The 15,566-nt window shown below is 59.5% G+C and overlaps 1 protein-coding gene across 4 annotated transcripts; it reads left to right on the top strand.

Annotated features, from left to right (window-relative positions):
- The first annotated feature begins 363 nt into the window (after positions 1–363).
- On the top strand, positions 364–15,566 carry SIDT2 (SID1 transmembrane family member 2). Of its 4 annotated transcripts, XM_041771945.1 has the most exons (28): positions 364–767; positions 2,277–2,398; positions 2,697–2,861; positions 2,951–2,996; positions 3,401–3,502; positions 3,609–3,692; positions 4,372–4,471; positions 4,664–4,729; positions 5,697–5,790; positions 6,123–6,175; positions 6,516–6,527; positions 6,881–6,952; positions 7,107–7,178; positions 7,370–7,432; positions 8,245–8,363; positions 8,705–8,778; positions 8,879–8,945; positions 9,506–9,579; positions 9,705–9,828; positions 9,997–10,114; positions 10,630–10,766; positions 10,991–11,099; positions 11,349–11,425; positions 11,605–11,651; positions 11,922–12,027; positions 12,652–12,762; positions 13,961–14,074; positions 14,163–15,566. In XM_041771945.1, the coding sequence occupies exons 1-28, from the start codon at positions 585–587 to the stop codon at positions 14,223–14,225; spliced, it is 2,574 nt and encodes an 857-aa protein (XP_041627879.1). In that variant the 5' UTR covers positions 364–584; the 3' UTR covers positions 14,226–15,566. The 4 variants fall into 4 exon arrangements, with proteins under 4 accessions (XP_041627879.1, XP_041627880.1, XP_041627881.1 ...); XM_041771946.1 differs by lacking the exon at positions 6,516–6,527 and having other exon boundaries at positions 365–767; XM_041771947.1 differs by lacking the exon at positions 7,370–7,432 and having other exon boundaries at positions 366–767.

Here is a 15,566-nt window from a genome sequence, read left to right as displayed (position 1 = left end):
AGTCGTGAGCGTGACTGCTTACGCACTTTTAACCTGCATTTATTTCCTTGGGATAGAGTACCGAAGTGGAATTGGTCTGTCAAAGAGAATAAAAAGCTCTTTCAACTTCTTGAAACGCAGGCCAAAATATTTTGTAGAAAAGTTTTCAGCAATTTATACTGGAAGTCACTCGCTTGCAGTGAGCGTCTTAGCTGCCTCTGCAAAGGGGAGGTAGCCCGCAGGCATCCGGGCCTCCCTGGCCGGTCGGAGCGCCCCTCCCTCCCCGCCGCCGGCGTCTCCCGCCTCCCGGCAACCGGCCGCCGCCCGGCCCGCCCGCCCCGGCCCCCGGCCCCGGCCCCCGGCCCCCGCCCCCGGCGTCCCCGGCCCCCGGCCCCGGCCCCCGGCCCCGGCCGCGCCGCCCCCCGCGCCCCTCCCCGCCGGGCCCCCGCGAGCGCCGCCGCGGCTCCGGGGAGGGGACGTGTCCTAATCTCGGGCCGGGGTTAAAGTTCTGGTCCTGGTGAGATGCTGGAAGCTGCGGCCGCAGCCGCCGCCCGCCCCGGAGCTGTCCCGCCGCCCGCCGCCCCCGCCGCCGCCTCGCCGGGGCCATGTTCGCGCCGGCCCTGCCCTTCGTGGCGCTCCTGGTGGCCTCGGCCGGCGGCCGCCCGGGGGCCCTGGGGCCCAAGAACGTCTCGCAGAAGGACGCCGAGTTCGAGCGCACCTACGCGGACGAGGTCAACAGCGAGCTGGTCAACATCTACACCTTCAACCACACGGTGACACGCAACCGGGTGAGGGCGGGGGCCCGGGGGGGCCGGGGGGGGCCCGGGGACCCCCGCCCCGCCCCCGCCCCCGCCCCGCCCCCCCCGCGCCGCCCCGCCCCCGCCCCCCCCCCCGCGCTCCTGGAGCTCCCGCGCGGCCGCCGCCAGAGCTCCTGTTGGCCCCTCTCCGCCCGCCCCCTCCCCGGCACCCCGACGCTGACAGCCCCGGGTCTGGGTGCAGGCGGAGCAGGCCGGCCCCTGGGCTTGGCCCCGACAACCGCGAGAGGAGCCAGGCCGCCGGGAGGCTCTGCCGGCCGAGTTAAGGCCGAGGCCCCCCGGGAGGTGGTGCAGACCTCCCAGCTCCCGCCCTCCCCGGCCTTGCACATCATCCAGCGTGGTGGAGACAAGACCCAACTTCAAGCTGGATGGGAGGAGAGAGGAAGTTTCCCTCTGGGGAATCTGCCTCACCCTGACTTTCTCTTTCATTTCCCCCCCCAGCATGTGTCAAACGTGGTTGTAGCTAGATCCACAGTCTAGACCGCGGGCAGGGCTGAGATTTGGAGAACTCAAGCCGCCCGGCACTGTCCCCGCTGCCTTGAGCTCTCCAGGATTGGATTTACTAAGGCGTGGGACAGCTGAGCCTGGGAGCCTGATTATTTCTCAGAACGGGCAGAGATTTGCCTCCCGTGACAGGCCAGGGTCTGCCTTCAGAGCCTGTCTCTGAAGTGTGCTTTCCTCCTGCTTAGAGCCCTTTCCTCCTTCTCCCCATCCCTGGGGTCAACCTGAGACTTACGGTCTCTACCCCTCTGGGAAGTGCTGCCCTAGGGTGGGGGTCTCAGCAGCACAATAACAAGCATCACCAGGGTTGACTCTCTTGAAGCTCCCACCGTTCTGTATACTTTGCTCCATGCGTGAAGAGTGAGAAGGTGCGCATCGTACAGAGGGCACGCTGGGGCTCAGCGGTGTGAAGCGACTTTTCAGCAGCGCTAGCTAGCCCTTGGTCAGATCGAAGGGTAGAGCTTGGCTTTCGTACTTTTCAACAATCTCTGTTTCCCCACAACCCTCCTGGCTCTGGTCCCCAGATTGGGGGATGGGAATTGTTGAATGGGAGCTTCCTGGCTCACAAGGAAGAAAACTGAGGAACCCTTCTTGGTCTCCTGTGGCCCTGTGCGTGTATATCCTGTGGACGTGGATAGGTGTGGGGCATCCTGGGGATGCCCGAGGTCTCCCTTATGTTTCCTGTTGGGAAGTGAGGCCTTCAAGTTGGCGGGGGTCCCGTTGTCCTGCACATACCTACCTGCCAGCCAGGATGGGGCCTCGTCCAGGGACCCCTCCTGGAACTCAGGGCAAATCCCTCCTGCAGACTGGGCCTGCTCTGGTGGAAGAAGGGGTGCAGCTAGCTTCCCAGCCTGACTCAGATGGGGTCGGGGTTGGCACGATGAAGGGCAGCGCTCACTGTCTCTGGAGCCATGTGTCCCAGGCAGTGGAAGTAGAGTCCCCACAGGCTTGACTGAGGGTTGTTTCCACGTTATTCTCCAGACAGAAGGTGTGCGTGTGTCCGTGAATGTCCTGAACAAGCAGAAGGGGGCTCCTTTGCTGTTTGTGGTCCGCCAGAAGGAAGCTGTGGTGTCCTTCCAGGTGCCCCTAATCCTGCGAGGGCTGTGAGTAGGACATGGGGATCAGGGAGGGGGGTAGGCCGAGGCCAGGCCATGCCCAGAGCCTCCCCCAGGGCCTCATTTGGGGCCTCAGACCACCCAGGAGCCCCTCCGTTTCTCTCCCCCATTCCCTGAACCAGGGGGCTGCTCAGTAGCCAGGCCAGACAAGCCTGGAGCTTGTCAGCCCAGCCAGGGTAGGAGTGGGGAGAATGGAAACCAGAGAAGAAGAACTGGGGCCTTGCTCCCTTGGCCTGGCTTACCGGCAGGTGCAGTGCTAACGTCCCCTTTCTGCTTTGGGCTGTAGGTATCAGCGCAAGTACCTCTACCAAAAGGTGGAGCGAACGCTGTGCCAGCCCCCCACCAAGAATGAGTCCGAGGTCCAGTACTTCTACGTGGATGTGTCCACCCTGTCACCAATCAACACCACATACCAGCTCCGGGTCAGCCGCATGGACGACTTTGTGCTCAGGTCGGCAAGGGAGATGCAAGGGGACCATGGGACTGGCCTCCTTGCCAAGCTCCAGGAATGACCGTGGGGGTGGGCTCTTCTCCCTCCAGGACTGGGGAGCAGTTTAGCTTCAACACCACAGCAGCCCAGCCCCAGGTAAGATCTCTCATGTCAGCTGCCCTCTGGGAGGACAAGTGGGGACACGGGAACAGGAGTGGTCGGCAGACTCTGCTGGGAGTCTCCGGTTGGCTGTACCCTCGCCATGGAGAGACTGTTGGGAAATAGGAGCTCTGGCCCTAAGGTGGTAAGGGACCAGCAGCACGGCAAGTGCAGAGGCATGGGGTCTGGTGGCCACCTTTTCTCCTTGCCTCTTGGACACTCTCCTGGGTGCCGAGGTGAGGTTGCAGGGGACGATATAATAGGGTTGCTTGGGGTCAGGGTCTTTCTTCCCAGAGAGTGTCCACTGCCCAAACCTGAGAGGATTCACACTGTTCCCTTGTAGAGGGACAGAGAGAGCATCCTCATGAGATGGGACTCTCCCTGCCCTCCTGTGCCCTCAGTACTTCAAGTATGAGTTCCCGGAGGGAGTGGACTCGGTGATTGTCAAGGTGACCTCCAACAAAGCCTTTCCCTGCTCAGTCATCTCCATCCAGGATGTCCTGGTAGGTTGCCTGCCCTTTTTGTCCTCTACTGAGGGTAGCAGGGCTGCTCAAGAGGAGGCCCAGGGCCCGGGTCCTGCCCATATGCCTCTCCCTCCCACCTCTGTAGTGCCCTGTCTATGATCTGGACAACAACGTAGCCTTCATCGGCATGTATCAGACTATGACCAAGAAGGCCGCCATCACTGTGCAGGTAGGAAATGCGCATGGCCCCGTGGGAGATGGGCCAGGGGATGAGCTTTCCAAATCCTTGCCCCTTTACCCCTGCCCCATTCCTACCCTACTGATAAGACCAAGTCTTGGCCTGCCAGTCCCTGAGGGTTGGGACCCTCTGATATATGCGACAGTTCAACCATCATCCCGATCACCAGGAGGGGTAGGAGAGAGCAGAATATCCTTTCTGGCTGTCAGTTCTACTTCATTCACCGTAATGATAGCTGAGAGAGGGGAAAGGGCCCCGGCTGATGCTGTGTGGCCCGTGGCAAAGGCTAAAACCTATGCTGGGGGCAGGGAGTGTAGCGCCATGTGATCCCCCCACAAGATCCAGTCTCGCACCTCAGGAGGCAGCGAGGCCCCTCCGCCTTTCTACTGGCTGATGCCCAGACTGTAATCGGGCACCCATGGGTTCCTTGATGGTGGGTCTTACACACATTCGCTCACCTGGCTGTAGCGCGGAGTCATGGTTTGGGCTCTGGCTGTACCACTTACTGGCGGTATAACCCTAAGGCCCAGTAGGGATAATGATAGTACTTATCTCATAGGAATCTTTGTGAGGGCTAAGTAAAATTATGTGTGTATTTTGATGATTGATTTTGATGGTGATTGATGATGACGGTTTTATCATCATCATCATCACCGTCATCATGCTGCAGCGCAAAGACTTCCCCAGCAACAGCTTTTACGTGGTGGTGGTGGTGAAGACTGAAGACCAGGCCTGTGGGGGCTCCTTGCCTTTCTACCCCTTTGTAGAAGGTACACCGTGTGCCCTGGGCCTGGCTAGGGGTGGTGGGGAGGGCTTGGCCACTCCCTGGGAAGTAGAAGAACCTGTGTGTGGCTGATGGGTGGATCTGAGATGCAGGGCTTGGGCCCCAGACTCTCCCAGGCCCGGTCCCACAAACTTCAGCGAAGCTCTAGGCAGCCACTTGTTTGACATTTTGTTTCCAGATGAACCGGTTGATCAAGGGCATCGCCAGAAAACCCTGTCAGTGGTGGTATCTCGGGCAGTCACGTGTGAGTGTGGGTGGCTGAGTGGCTCTTCCTCTCAGACCTGGGGGAGGAGAGGGAGTGTTCTCTGAATGGGAAGAGTGATGGAGGCCTACTGGGCACACTGATGGGGGAGGAAGGGGGAGTGCTCTTGGCAGTGTTCACAATGGGAGGGCCAGGAGGTGGGTCCCAGTGTGATGTGGTGGTGCAGAGTCAGTGACCAACACTCTGAAGTACTGAGTTCTGGTTCTCTTTACGCCCCTTATGAGCAGTGTAATCTCACTACTGCCCTGTCTCTATGATGAAAGCCTCAGCTTCCCTGTCCCTATAATAACAGGCAGTAGGGTCTGTCCTGGTAGTCTCACCAAGTTGTGCGGTTTAGCACAAAATTAGCAGGAAAGTGTTAGGCCCCTTAGTCACACTCGATAAATATTTGCTGAGTGATTAGATGGAGCCCTTTGTAAACTGGAATACATAAGCTGGAAAAAATAAGGGATTGTGATAGGAAGAAAAAGAAGCTTGCCTCTCCTGTATGGTTTCTTTATTCAACAAATATTTATCGAGCACCTTCTTCATGCCAGGTGCTACGCTCTGGCTGTAGTCCTCAGAGAGCTCCTGAAGGACAGGAGCCTCTCTGTGCAGGGTGCTGAGAGCTCCAGTGGGCAAAGGACAGATCACTGGAAGCATAGGACAGAGAAGCTTTCCTAGAGGACACAGCCCCTGAACTGTGCTTGTAAGGACAGTGTGTTTGAAAGCAGGATGGAGTTTTCAAGGAAGAAACAGAGGAGAAAATTCTAGCAGAGGGAGCAACATGAGCAAAGACGGGAATCACGTCAGAGTTTGGCATATCTGGGGGAATGGCCTGTTGTTCACCCCACGAGGTTACTGCATCTGAGGGGAGGAGAGGGGAGAGCTCAGGCTGGGCCCCTGTGTGCCGTGACGCGCAGCCCTGGCAGGATTTGATGTGCTCATCCTCCTGCTTCCCTCCCCACAGCTGAGGCCTATGTTGGCGGTATGCTCTTTTGCCTGGGCATATTTCTCTCCTTCTATCTGCTGACTATCCTCCTGGCCTGTTGGGAGAACTGGAGGTAAAGGGGGGCTGCTGGGCTTCCCCCTGTTCTGGGGTGGGGCGAGCAGGGGAGCCTGCCTGGCAGGATCTGAGCCAGCCCAGGCTAGTGCTCTGCACCATCGTGGGGCATAGGAGGTCGGTGGTCCCTGGGCCTCTCCTCTGGAAACCAGCCCCTCCCCTCAACCTTCTCCCCAAGCAAGGAAACCCCACACTACTCCCCAGCCTGGGAGGAGCCTTAGGTCACAGATGGAGGGCAGGATTAGGGGATGGAGAGGGTGGAAGGCAGGCCAGCCCCCCAGGCAGGACCCTCTTCCTGCCCCTCTGGTTTGCCTCTGGATTCTGTTCCTGCAGGCAGAGGAAGAAGACGCTTCTGGTGGCCATGGACCGAGCCTGCCCAGAAAGCGGTACCTCCAGAGGGCGTGGGCAGGGAGGGCAGAGTATGCTTTGTGCTTTGGTGGATGGTTCCCTTGGGGGCTGGAGGGGGAGAGGCCAGCTGGGGGCTTCTGGTTGTTCAGATTGGGAAGAACACTCTACAGATGGAAATGGGGCTGGGATTGTGCCCGGACCACCCTGATATGCCCATCTTAATGGCTGCCGCTTGATTCATTCTCTGGGGCTAGCTACACTGTCTGCCTCGGGTGAGGAGCTCACAGTCTGGGGCGTTATTAACCTTTCCTTCTCTCTCCTTTTCTTCCAACCTTCCTTCTCTCTGTCCTCCCTCCTGCTTGGGACCTTCTCTCTCAGCCTCTCTCCTTGGTAAGCTCCAGGTGCTGTGGGCAGAGGAGCTGGAATCCAGAATGGGGGACGGAGGGGACACACTGGGGTGTCGGGGTGGGACCTGGGCAGGCCGGAGCTCGCTGTCCTCGCTGGTAATTGAGATGCATCGCTTCCTTGACCTTTCTCTTTCTGAGGAGAGGACAAAGGACAGTGAGGGTTTCCTTTGGGACCCGCGTGGGAGGTTGGGGCACGGCTGGTGGTGGGAGCGCAGTGTGTTTGTCAGGATAGGTGCTTATTCTTTGCTGCTGCCATGGCCCTTCTGTGTCTTTCCTCTCCTTGGCTTGGCCACACCCTGTTTCCAGAGTTGATGGGACCTTGATTTCTCATTGCAGGTCACCCCCGGGTGCTCGCCGACTCCTTCCCTGGCAGCTCCCCTTACGAGGGCTATAACTATGGCTCCTTTGGTACGTGTCAGCACCGGTGGCCGTGCCTGCCCACTCACAACCCGGTCACCTCGATGGGTGGCCGAGTGGCAGCGGGCCTCTCCCCCGCCGCCCCCCCCCCCCCCCAGCATCCCCGTCCCCTCGCACCTGCCTCACCACTCGCCGTTCCCCACAGAGAACAGCTCGGGATCTACGGACGGCCTGGTGGATAGCACGGGCACCGGGGACCTCTCCTACGGCTACCAGGGTGAGTATGCCAGGCTGGGCAGAGCCAGGCGGTGCAGGGCTGGAGCAGGCTAGGCGAAGTGTGGTGAAGGGCACTCGCCTCTTCTGCCAGACGCTGGAGCCAGGAATGGGGCTGCTGCCTCCCTACCCCTCTCCTTTTTTCTTCCTTCCTCCTTGGCCCCACTTCCTGGTAACTTTCCCTTTCCTTTGAAGGGCACGACCAGTTCAAGCGGCGCCTCCCCTTTGGCCAGATGCGGCAGCTGTGCATTGCCATGGGTAGATGTGGGGAGGGGGGGGCGCTGCTCTGCCAATCAGCTCCTGCCAGGGCAGTTGACTGGAGCCGGTAGGCTCCAGGGCCAGAGAGATGCTTTGTGCATGGCTTTCCCATCTAATGCCAATAATTGCCCGCTCTTGTGTCTTTTGAGATAAGCAGGCACTGGCTTTGATGCTGGTGGGCTGGCACCCCAACTCCCCCCAGGCCAGATGTTCTGGTTGGCTGTCATGTTTGCCAGCACCCATGTTCCCTGGCCTGCCAGGGTAGGGCTCATGGGCACAGGTGTCACATCCTGGCCTCTGGGGGCTTCAGTCAGGCAAAGCCATAGGAGGAAGCTTCTGAAGGCACAAGAGAAGAACAGGAGCAGGTGCTCTTCCTAGAGGCAGCCTGTCCTCCTTGCCTGCCCCCCCAGAGCCCACTGGGTCTTCACCCATTGGGGGCCAAGCCAGTGTCCTCTCAGAACCCACACGGCCGGGCATCTAATCAGCATGACTTCTGCCGAATTCAGTCCTTGTTGCTTGTGTCGGGGGCCCAGGTCTGCTCAGCGTCCTGGCCTGGAAGTCCTACTCAGTGAGGGGGCAGGGCTGGAGCAGTCCCTGTTTGGTGGCCTCTTCCCAGAACCCACCCTTGTTCCCCTCAAGGACTTAGGAGCATCCGATACCTCTTCCCTGGGCCTGAGCCCGCCTCTGCTCCTGCTCTGAGCCCACAATTTGCCTCTTCCCACTGCCCAGTAATTATGACAATTGCCCCAGGGGGTGGGGACAGATCTTATGTTCTGTGCCTCTTGGTTAACTCTTCCTCCCCGCCACCCCAGATCGTTCCCTAGACCCTGTGGGCACTCGGCCACGCCTGGACTCCATGAGCTCTGTGGAGGAGGACGACTATGACACGTTGACTGACATTGATTCGGACAAGAATGTCATTCGCACCAAGGTCTGATGCCATGGGGGCTGGCCCTAGTCATGGGTTTCCCATGGGAAGCAGATTCTGTGTTTGGGCCCCCACACACCTCCCTGTGGGGTGACATTGTAGGAGAACAAAGGGACAGAGCTGAGTTGGGGCAGGATAGATTCTAGAGGAAGCTAACTCTATTCCCGGCCCTTCCAGTCTGATGGTCCGCAGCAAGGGGCTGACCTGGAGCCACCTGCCCTGCGGTGCGGGACTGTGGCCTGCGGGAGGGGTGGGGGGCCTTCGCTGTCCTCCTCTAACCTGGGCAGGAGGGGCTTCTCCCAGGGGGCAGCGGGAAAGCAGGGCTCACTGCAGCTTCTCCCCAGCAATACCTCTACGTGGCTGACCTGGCCCGCAAGGACAAACGCGTCCTTCGGAAAAAGTACCAGATCTACTTCTGGTGAGTGGGCGGAGAGGGCCGGGCTTCCTCCCTGGTGGGGTGGGGTGGCGGTGGCAGGTTTCGGGTGCCACCTCCTCACCGCTGTCCTTCCTCTCCTCAGGAACATCGCCACCATCGCTGTCTTCTATGCGCTTCCGGTGGTGCAGCTGGTGATCACCTACCAGACGGTGAGGGGCAGGGCTGGCTCTCCCGGGGCCCCTGCGGAGCGCCCTTGCCCATCTGGGCCGCGGCCCCAAGTGCAGAGCTTCCCGGCCTGGGGCTCAGGAGTGAGCACAGGTCTTAGGTCACAGGTCCTGGGTCCAGATCCTAACTCACCCTCACCAGCTGGGTGACCTGCAGCAAGTCACTGAGGCTCCCTGAAAAATGGGGCAGCACAGTAGCAATGACGACACCGTCCCCGGCTCATTGCAGGGTTCATGCAACAAGAGCCATGGGACTTTGTAAGTGTTGGTTTCCCTTCCCCTTCCTCTGTGCTGTGAGGCAAGAACCTCTGTCGCGGTCATGCCTCATGATTTCTGACTCCACCTAGTGAGGGGGCCAGTGACTGTGGCAAAGAAGCCTGGCCTGGCATACGGATGCACACACGTGCCCGTTGTGTGGGACTTTCCTGTCCTGCTGGCTGGGACTGGGTGGTGTGGCAGGGCTGGAGCCTGGCTCCCTCTCACCTAGGCTCTGGGCTGAGCCAGGTGCATCAGCAGCCCCTCTGTGCTCCTGTGCCCTGCTGCAGGTGGTGAACGTCACAGGGAATCAGGACATCTGCTACTACAACTTCCTCTGTGCTCACCCACTGGGCAACCTCAGGTGGGGATGGTTTGGGGTGAGCTAGGGCTGGGGCAGGGGCTCTGCCAGTAATGCCCCAGGGTGGGGGGGGCAGAAGAGGCCAGAGTGCAGGGCCAAGGCAATGCGCCCTGTGTCACCCCTTCCAGCGCCTTCAACAACATCCTGAGCAATCTGGGGTACATCCTGCTGGGGCTGCTGTTCCTGCTCATCATTCTGCAGCGAGAGATTAACCACAACCGGGCCTTGCTGCGCAATGACCTCTACGCCCTGGTGAGAGAGCACCTGCCCACCGATGCCTCGGTGCCAGGCTCTTCTAGCCGGAGTGCCCAGCCCTGCCCAGCCCATGAGCCGCTCCATACCTCTCCCCTCCTGCCCGTCCTTTGGGTCCCTTCCTCCCTCCCACCTCACCTCCTCTTTCCCTTCCCTTCTCCCCAATAGGAATGTGGGATCCCAAAACACTTTGGCCTGTTCTATGCCATGGGCACAGCCCTGATGATGGAGGGGTTGCTTAGTGCCTGCTATCATGTCTGCCCCAACTATACCAACTTCCAGTTTGGTGAGTGGGGCCTCCTTCCCTGGCTGCACCTGTCTGAGGTCCTCTACCATCCCCATGTCACCTGCAGGGATCCCCCAGGACTCAGCCCTGTGGGAGACGCCAGGGTTGGGGTTCCTGTGTGCATACACATCTTAGTTTCTAGAAAGGATGCAGCTGGATGCTATTGCATTCATCCGTTTAGTGTTTTCCATGGAAAGCCATGTGTAAACTGAGAAAACGAATATCACTGAGATGTGGTCCCTGACCTTAGGGTGCTCAGGCTACATTGTCCTTGTTGTCAGGGGAGGTCAGATTGGGTGCCAGCCAGTGGGGTGGCAGTGTGGTGTCACAGTCACATGTCAGTGTGATGACATTCGAACTCCAGGTCAGGGGCTGGAGTTCTGGTGTCAGCCCACCAACGGCTCGCTCGTGGCCACGAGAAGGCCTTGGGGGCTCCCTTGGATTGTCTGGGCAGGGAGTTCCATGCTGAAGTTCAGTGGATGCATTTGTAGCTCACGTTCATGCCCCCAACCCAGACACGTCGTTCATGTACATGATTGCCGGGCTGTGCATGCTGAAGCTCTACCAGAAGCGGCACCCAGACATTAACGCCAGCGCCTACAGCGCCTACGCCTGCTTGGCCATCGTCATCTTCTTCTCCGTGCTGGGCGTGGTGAGCCCCTGGCCCCTTGGGCCTGCCCCATGTTAAAGTATTAAAGGTGCACACGTGTGTGTGCACATGCAGTCCCTCTGCCCCCCCAGAGGAGAGATCCCTGCTCGTTCCCTGATGTGCCGTCTCTGGGCTCCTGGGAGAGCCGCGGTCCTCTCGGAGAAAGGGCGGGCTGTGGGAGCTCCTCTCAGCACCTCCTCAGCCCTGTCCACTCTGGCCCCTGACAGGTCTTCGGCAAAGGAAACACAGCATTCTGGATAGTCTTCTCGATCATTCACATCATTGCCACCCTGCTCCTCAGCACACAGCTCTATTACATGGGCCGCTGGAAGCTGGGTGAGGGCATGCCCAGGGCAGGGCGGGAAGGTGGGGGGTGCAGCTGGGCCCCAGGGAGTCAGGGGACCTGGACTCACAGCAGACTCTGGGTTCTGCTCTCTCGCTGGGGGCACTGGGAGAATCACCGAGTGAGGAATGAGATGAGGGTTGGCATAGCTGTGCCCTCTGAAGGCCTGGAGTCCTCTGCGGGCATGGGCCAGGGGACGGGGGAAGGGATCCCAGGGCCATCAGCACTTCTCCTTCTTGCAGACTCCGGGATCTGCCGCCGCATCCTCCACGTGCTCTACACAGACTGCATCCGGCAGTGCAGCGGGCCCCTCTACGTGGTACTGGCCCAGCTCCCCAGCCCTCTGCCATCTGCTCTCTTCCCTTGGCTGGTGGGGGGGTGCGGGGACATAGCTGAGAGCCCAGGGGAGGGCGGGGACTGGCTGATCTGGGCCTCCTTCCACTTTTCTCCCTGTCTCTCTTCCCCTCTCTCAGTCCCCGTGTCTCTGCTTCCCTCCAGGACCGCATGGTGCTGCTGGTTATGGGCAACATTATCAACTGGTCGCTGTGAGTCTGGCCATTGTCTGTGGTAGCCTGGCTGGGCAGACAGCGGGGGACTTGGCCAGCCATTGGCTGCCTGGGGGGCCACGGACACATTCTAAGCTTCAGGCGTGAGAAATGGGGGCTGAGGAAAGAGATGTTGGCACCGGGGGTTCTGGAATTTCTGTGGGCCTCTGAACCCAGCCTCACTTCTTAGTAGCATAACATGGGGTGAAGGAGAGCCCTTTCCTTGCCCTTGGCTTCCCCTGCTTCACCAGCTCTTCTTTCCTTTGCCAGAGCTGCCTATGGGCTCATCATGCGCCCCAATGATTTCGCCTCCTACTTGTTGGCCATTGGCATCTGCAACCTGCTTCTCTACTTCGCCTTCTACATCATTATGAAGGTGAGTAGGGATGGCTGAGCCTTCTCTGCCAGCGGGAGGAGATTGGCACAACCTGCTTCAGGGTAGCAGTGAGAGGCAGTGGGAATTTTTTTGTTCGTCTCATGCTGATGCAGTTCGAGGAGGGGAGAGGCTAAAGTCTCTTGCCTGTACTCCAGCTGTATCCAGAGACTCATTCACTGAGCCCCTTCCATATGCAGAGAACAGCCCATGACACTGGTAGCGCTGCAGGCTGCAGTTGGGAAGAGCCCCATGCGGTGTAGAGGGGTTGAGGGGGACTCACCAGGTCTGCACAGCCTGGGGCCTCCGAGGGCCGGGCACTTCCCAGGGACCCTCCTGCCGTCCAGGGTGAGAGGAGCCGTGCACAAGGAGAGCCCCCTGGCCAGTGCAGGTTGATAGCACGGGGCTGTGGGCACATGGAGGCCTAGCCAGGGCAGGCATCAAGGGTGAGGACCCCAGGCTGCTGGTGTGGGACGAGTGGGCTGTGTAGCTCCGGCAGGTGATGGTGTGAATCTAGGAAGGCTTCCTGAAGGATCCGTCCCATATGCTGAGAAGTGGCATGAAGGACAGGCTGGGAGACGGGCTGGGCCAGGGCCCAGCCCTCAGACTTCTCTTCTCTCCCACCAGCTCCGCAGCGGGGAACGGATCAAGCTCATTCCCCTGCTCTGCATTGTCTGCACCTCCGTGGTGTGGGGCTTCGCACTCTTCTTCTTCTTCCAGGGACTCAGCACCTGGCAGGTGAGTAGTCCTGCCGAGAGGGTGAGGGAGTCACCCACAAGTTTGTTGTGAGCCAACAAATGGCCACTTCTCTTTACAAACATCATTTGTGAGTACCAGCCATGCTCTTTCGCAGCTGCTTTCTCCCTTAATATTCCTGAAGTCCCCATTTTACATATGAGGCAGCTGAAGTTCACAGAGGCCAAGGGACCTGCCCAAGGTCACATGGCCAGCCAGTGGCACAGCTGGGGTTTGAAGCCAGAAGTGCCAGGCTCTCCCCTCAGCCTTGTAGGCACCTGCCATGAATCAGGTTTCAATTCTATGATGAGAACCAAGCCTGGCATGGTCCTCTGCCTTTGAAGTACTTTAATCTAGCTCAGGAGAGAGACCATCAGTTCCTAGACTACTCTTTGCAATATGATCCACAAGGTGAAGGGCATAGGCAAGACAGGAAGGGGACATGGACATGAGGGCAGAGGACACAGGAGGTCCAGGAAAGCTTCCTGGAGGAGGTGGACCTTGCTCATGGTCTCAAAGGCCCTGGGCAATGAGAAAGGGCCCCGTGGCCTAGCAATGCTGCAACCGGAGTAATGACTCAAAGGCAGAACTAATCGAGGCAGATTTGGGGTCAACAAATATATGAATCTGGGAGCCAGGTGAAGACTGTGAACCCCTGAGGTCAGGATAGTTCTTGTCATATCAGTGGCCTCAGCATGTGGCAGAGACGGTCCCCAGACATAGTGGTGTCCGGTGAGTGTTTGTTGGGTAGGGATCATGGGTGAGCACGGAGGACCCCAAGTTTCCTAGGATGTGGCCCACATCATGGTTCCTGTTGTGGGGGGGGGGGTGTTACCTGCTAGTAATGCTTTGGAGAATGAGTGAGCCTGGAGGAGCAGATTGGAGCAGGGGGCAGAGTCCAAGACAGGGACCCAAGTTAGGGGGCATCTCAAGGTGATCTCAACCCTCTGCTGGTGTGAACGGCAGAAGAATCCAAGGCATGAGGGTAAAAGTGAAAGGAAAGGGCAGAAGCCAGCATCCTCTGGGGGAAATCTGTAACAAAAGCCAGTTCTTAGATGTGGGAGAGGACGGTGAGGATGAGTCAGAAGGAGGGTGCTCTCGTGCCTGGTGCCGGGAGCACAGCGGCCGAGGGAGCCGAGGGCGGGTCTGGCCCCGGGCCTGGGTGGGCGGCATCCACAGGCAGCTCTCTGTTCCTCCCCAGAAAACCCCCGCCGAGTCACGGGAACACAACCGCGACTGCATCCTCCTGGACTTCTTTGACGACCACGATATCTGGCACTTCCTGTCCTCCATTGCCATGTTTGGGTCATTCCTGGTCCGTGAGACTGTCCTGCCCAAGCAGGGGGTGGGGTGGAGGCCGAGGTTGGCCGCCGGCCTGGGCCTGACTCCACGTCCTTCCCCAGGTGTTGCTGACACTGGACGACGACCTGGACACCGTGCAGCGGGACAAGATCTACGTGTTCTAGCAGGAGCTAGGCCCCTTTCTTTACTCATGGGGCCCCAAGGCCTCCTGCCACCCTGCCTGGAGCCTCCATAGCTCTGGGGGTGTGAGTCCCCAGCCTGCGGCCCAGGGTGGGTGGCAGCAGGACAGCGAGGTCTAGGCCAAGCCTGGCCTGGGACAGTCATGGCAGGGGCCTTGAGCCTTGCAGCTGCTCTCTGCTGGGGAGGAGGCCTGCTCCCCCCACACCCCAGATGTTGGCCAATTGCTGCTGCTTCTCAGTGTTGAGGGCCTCTCACGGGCCCTGCTGTTGGCTCTCCATTTGTCCCTCTGCAGGACGAAGGAGCGAAGTGTTGCCCTGCCCATCTCACTGCCTCGCACTCTGTCCGTCCTTCCCCTCCCTGGAGCCTGCACCCCAAGCCCTTTCTTCTTCCCGAGCTCCAGTCCAGGCCTGGTTGGGCCTGATTCTCCGTCCTGTACCAGGGCCCCACTGCTCTTTGGGGCTGTACGCGACTGCCATCACTGCCCATTCCAGTCAGGATGAGATGCGGGTGGATTGTGGAGGCTGGCCGGCTGGGGCCAGGCTTTTGGTGCTAAGGCCTAAGAGGGGCTTCAGGCAGTGGTGCCTCCTCCCTCTGACCTGTGCTTGGTACTGGCTCTGTAGTCAAAGGGTCAGCCTGCATGTGAGGGTCGCCTTGATCTGAGGGGCTGAATTCAGAGGTCAACTTCCTATCCCGTCAGCCCCCGGACTGATGTGGGCACCACGATTGGAGGGAAAGATCAATTCGCCCCTTTCCTTTTCTTTCCGGCCCTCGGCCCTGCCAAGCCCCAGCTGGGGGCCTCTCAGTGCCATCGACGCTGTCCAAGAATGTCCAGGGGCGAAGGAGGGGGCCCCAGGGCGCCCGGCTCCTCCTGCCTCCTCACAGCTGTGGGAGCCCCAGTGCCTATCTTAGAAGGAGGCTCAGGAAGGGACACGCTCTGCCCCCACTGTCCCCGGACCAGCCTCACTCTAGGACGCAGGGCTGGCTTCCGTGTTTCTGTCCATCTTCGGCCAAGTTCTGTGTTAATCACACACACGTATATACGTAGGAGACTTCGGCCCCTGGCCGCTCTGGCCCTTGGGTCCCCATCACCCTACCTGGTCCGGTCCAGATGCCAAGATGGGGGAGTTCAGGTCGGGCTCCGGCTCGGGGACGGGTGTGTGTTTTGTTCTGCCCAACTTGTTTTTATAGCTCTCCCTGGGGCCACGGGGAGGAGGGGGATCTGGATCTTTTTTCAGAACTCCGTTTAATGTCTGTCTCCATGCTATGGTTGCATTTCTGTTTTCTATGAATGAGTCTGCATTCGATTAAAGAAACAACCAGACGCA

This window comes from Vulpes lagopus, chromosome 10 (genome assembly GCF_018345385.1).
Source record: "Vulpes lagopus strain Blue_001 chromosome 10, ASM1834538v1, whole genome shotgun sequence".
NCBI lineage: Eukaryota > Metazoa > Chordata > Mammalia > Carnivora > Canidae > Vulpes > Vulpes lagopus.
This window is presented reverse-complemented; position numbering and strand designations above follow the sequence as displayed.

Coding starts and splice junctions, on each gene's coding strand:
- SIDT2 (XM_041771945.1), top strand. CDS start 585: ATGTTCGCGCCGGCCCTGCCCTTCGTGGCGCTCCTGGTGGCCTCGGCC. Junction 4,472..4,663: donor TTTCTACCCCTTTGTAGAAG/GTACACCGTGTG, acceptor TTTTGTTTCCAG/ATGAACCGGTTGATCAAGGG. Junction 9,580..9,704: donor CACCCACTGGGCAACCTCAG/GTGGGGATGGTT, acceptor CACCCCTTCCAG/CGCCTTCAACAACATCCTGA.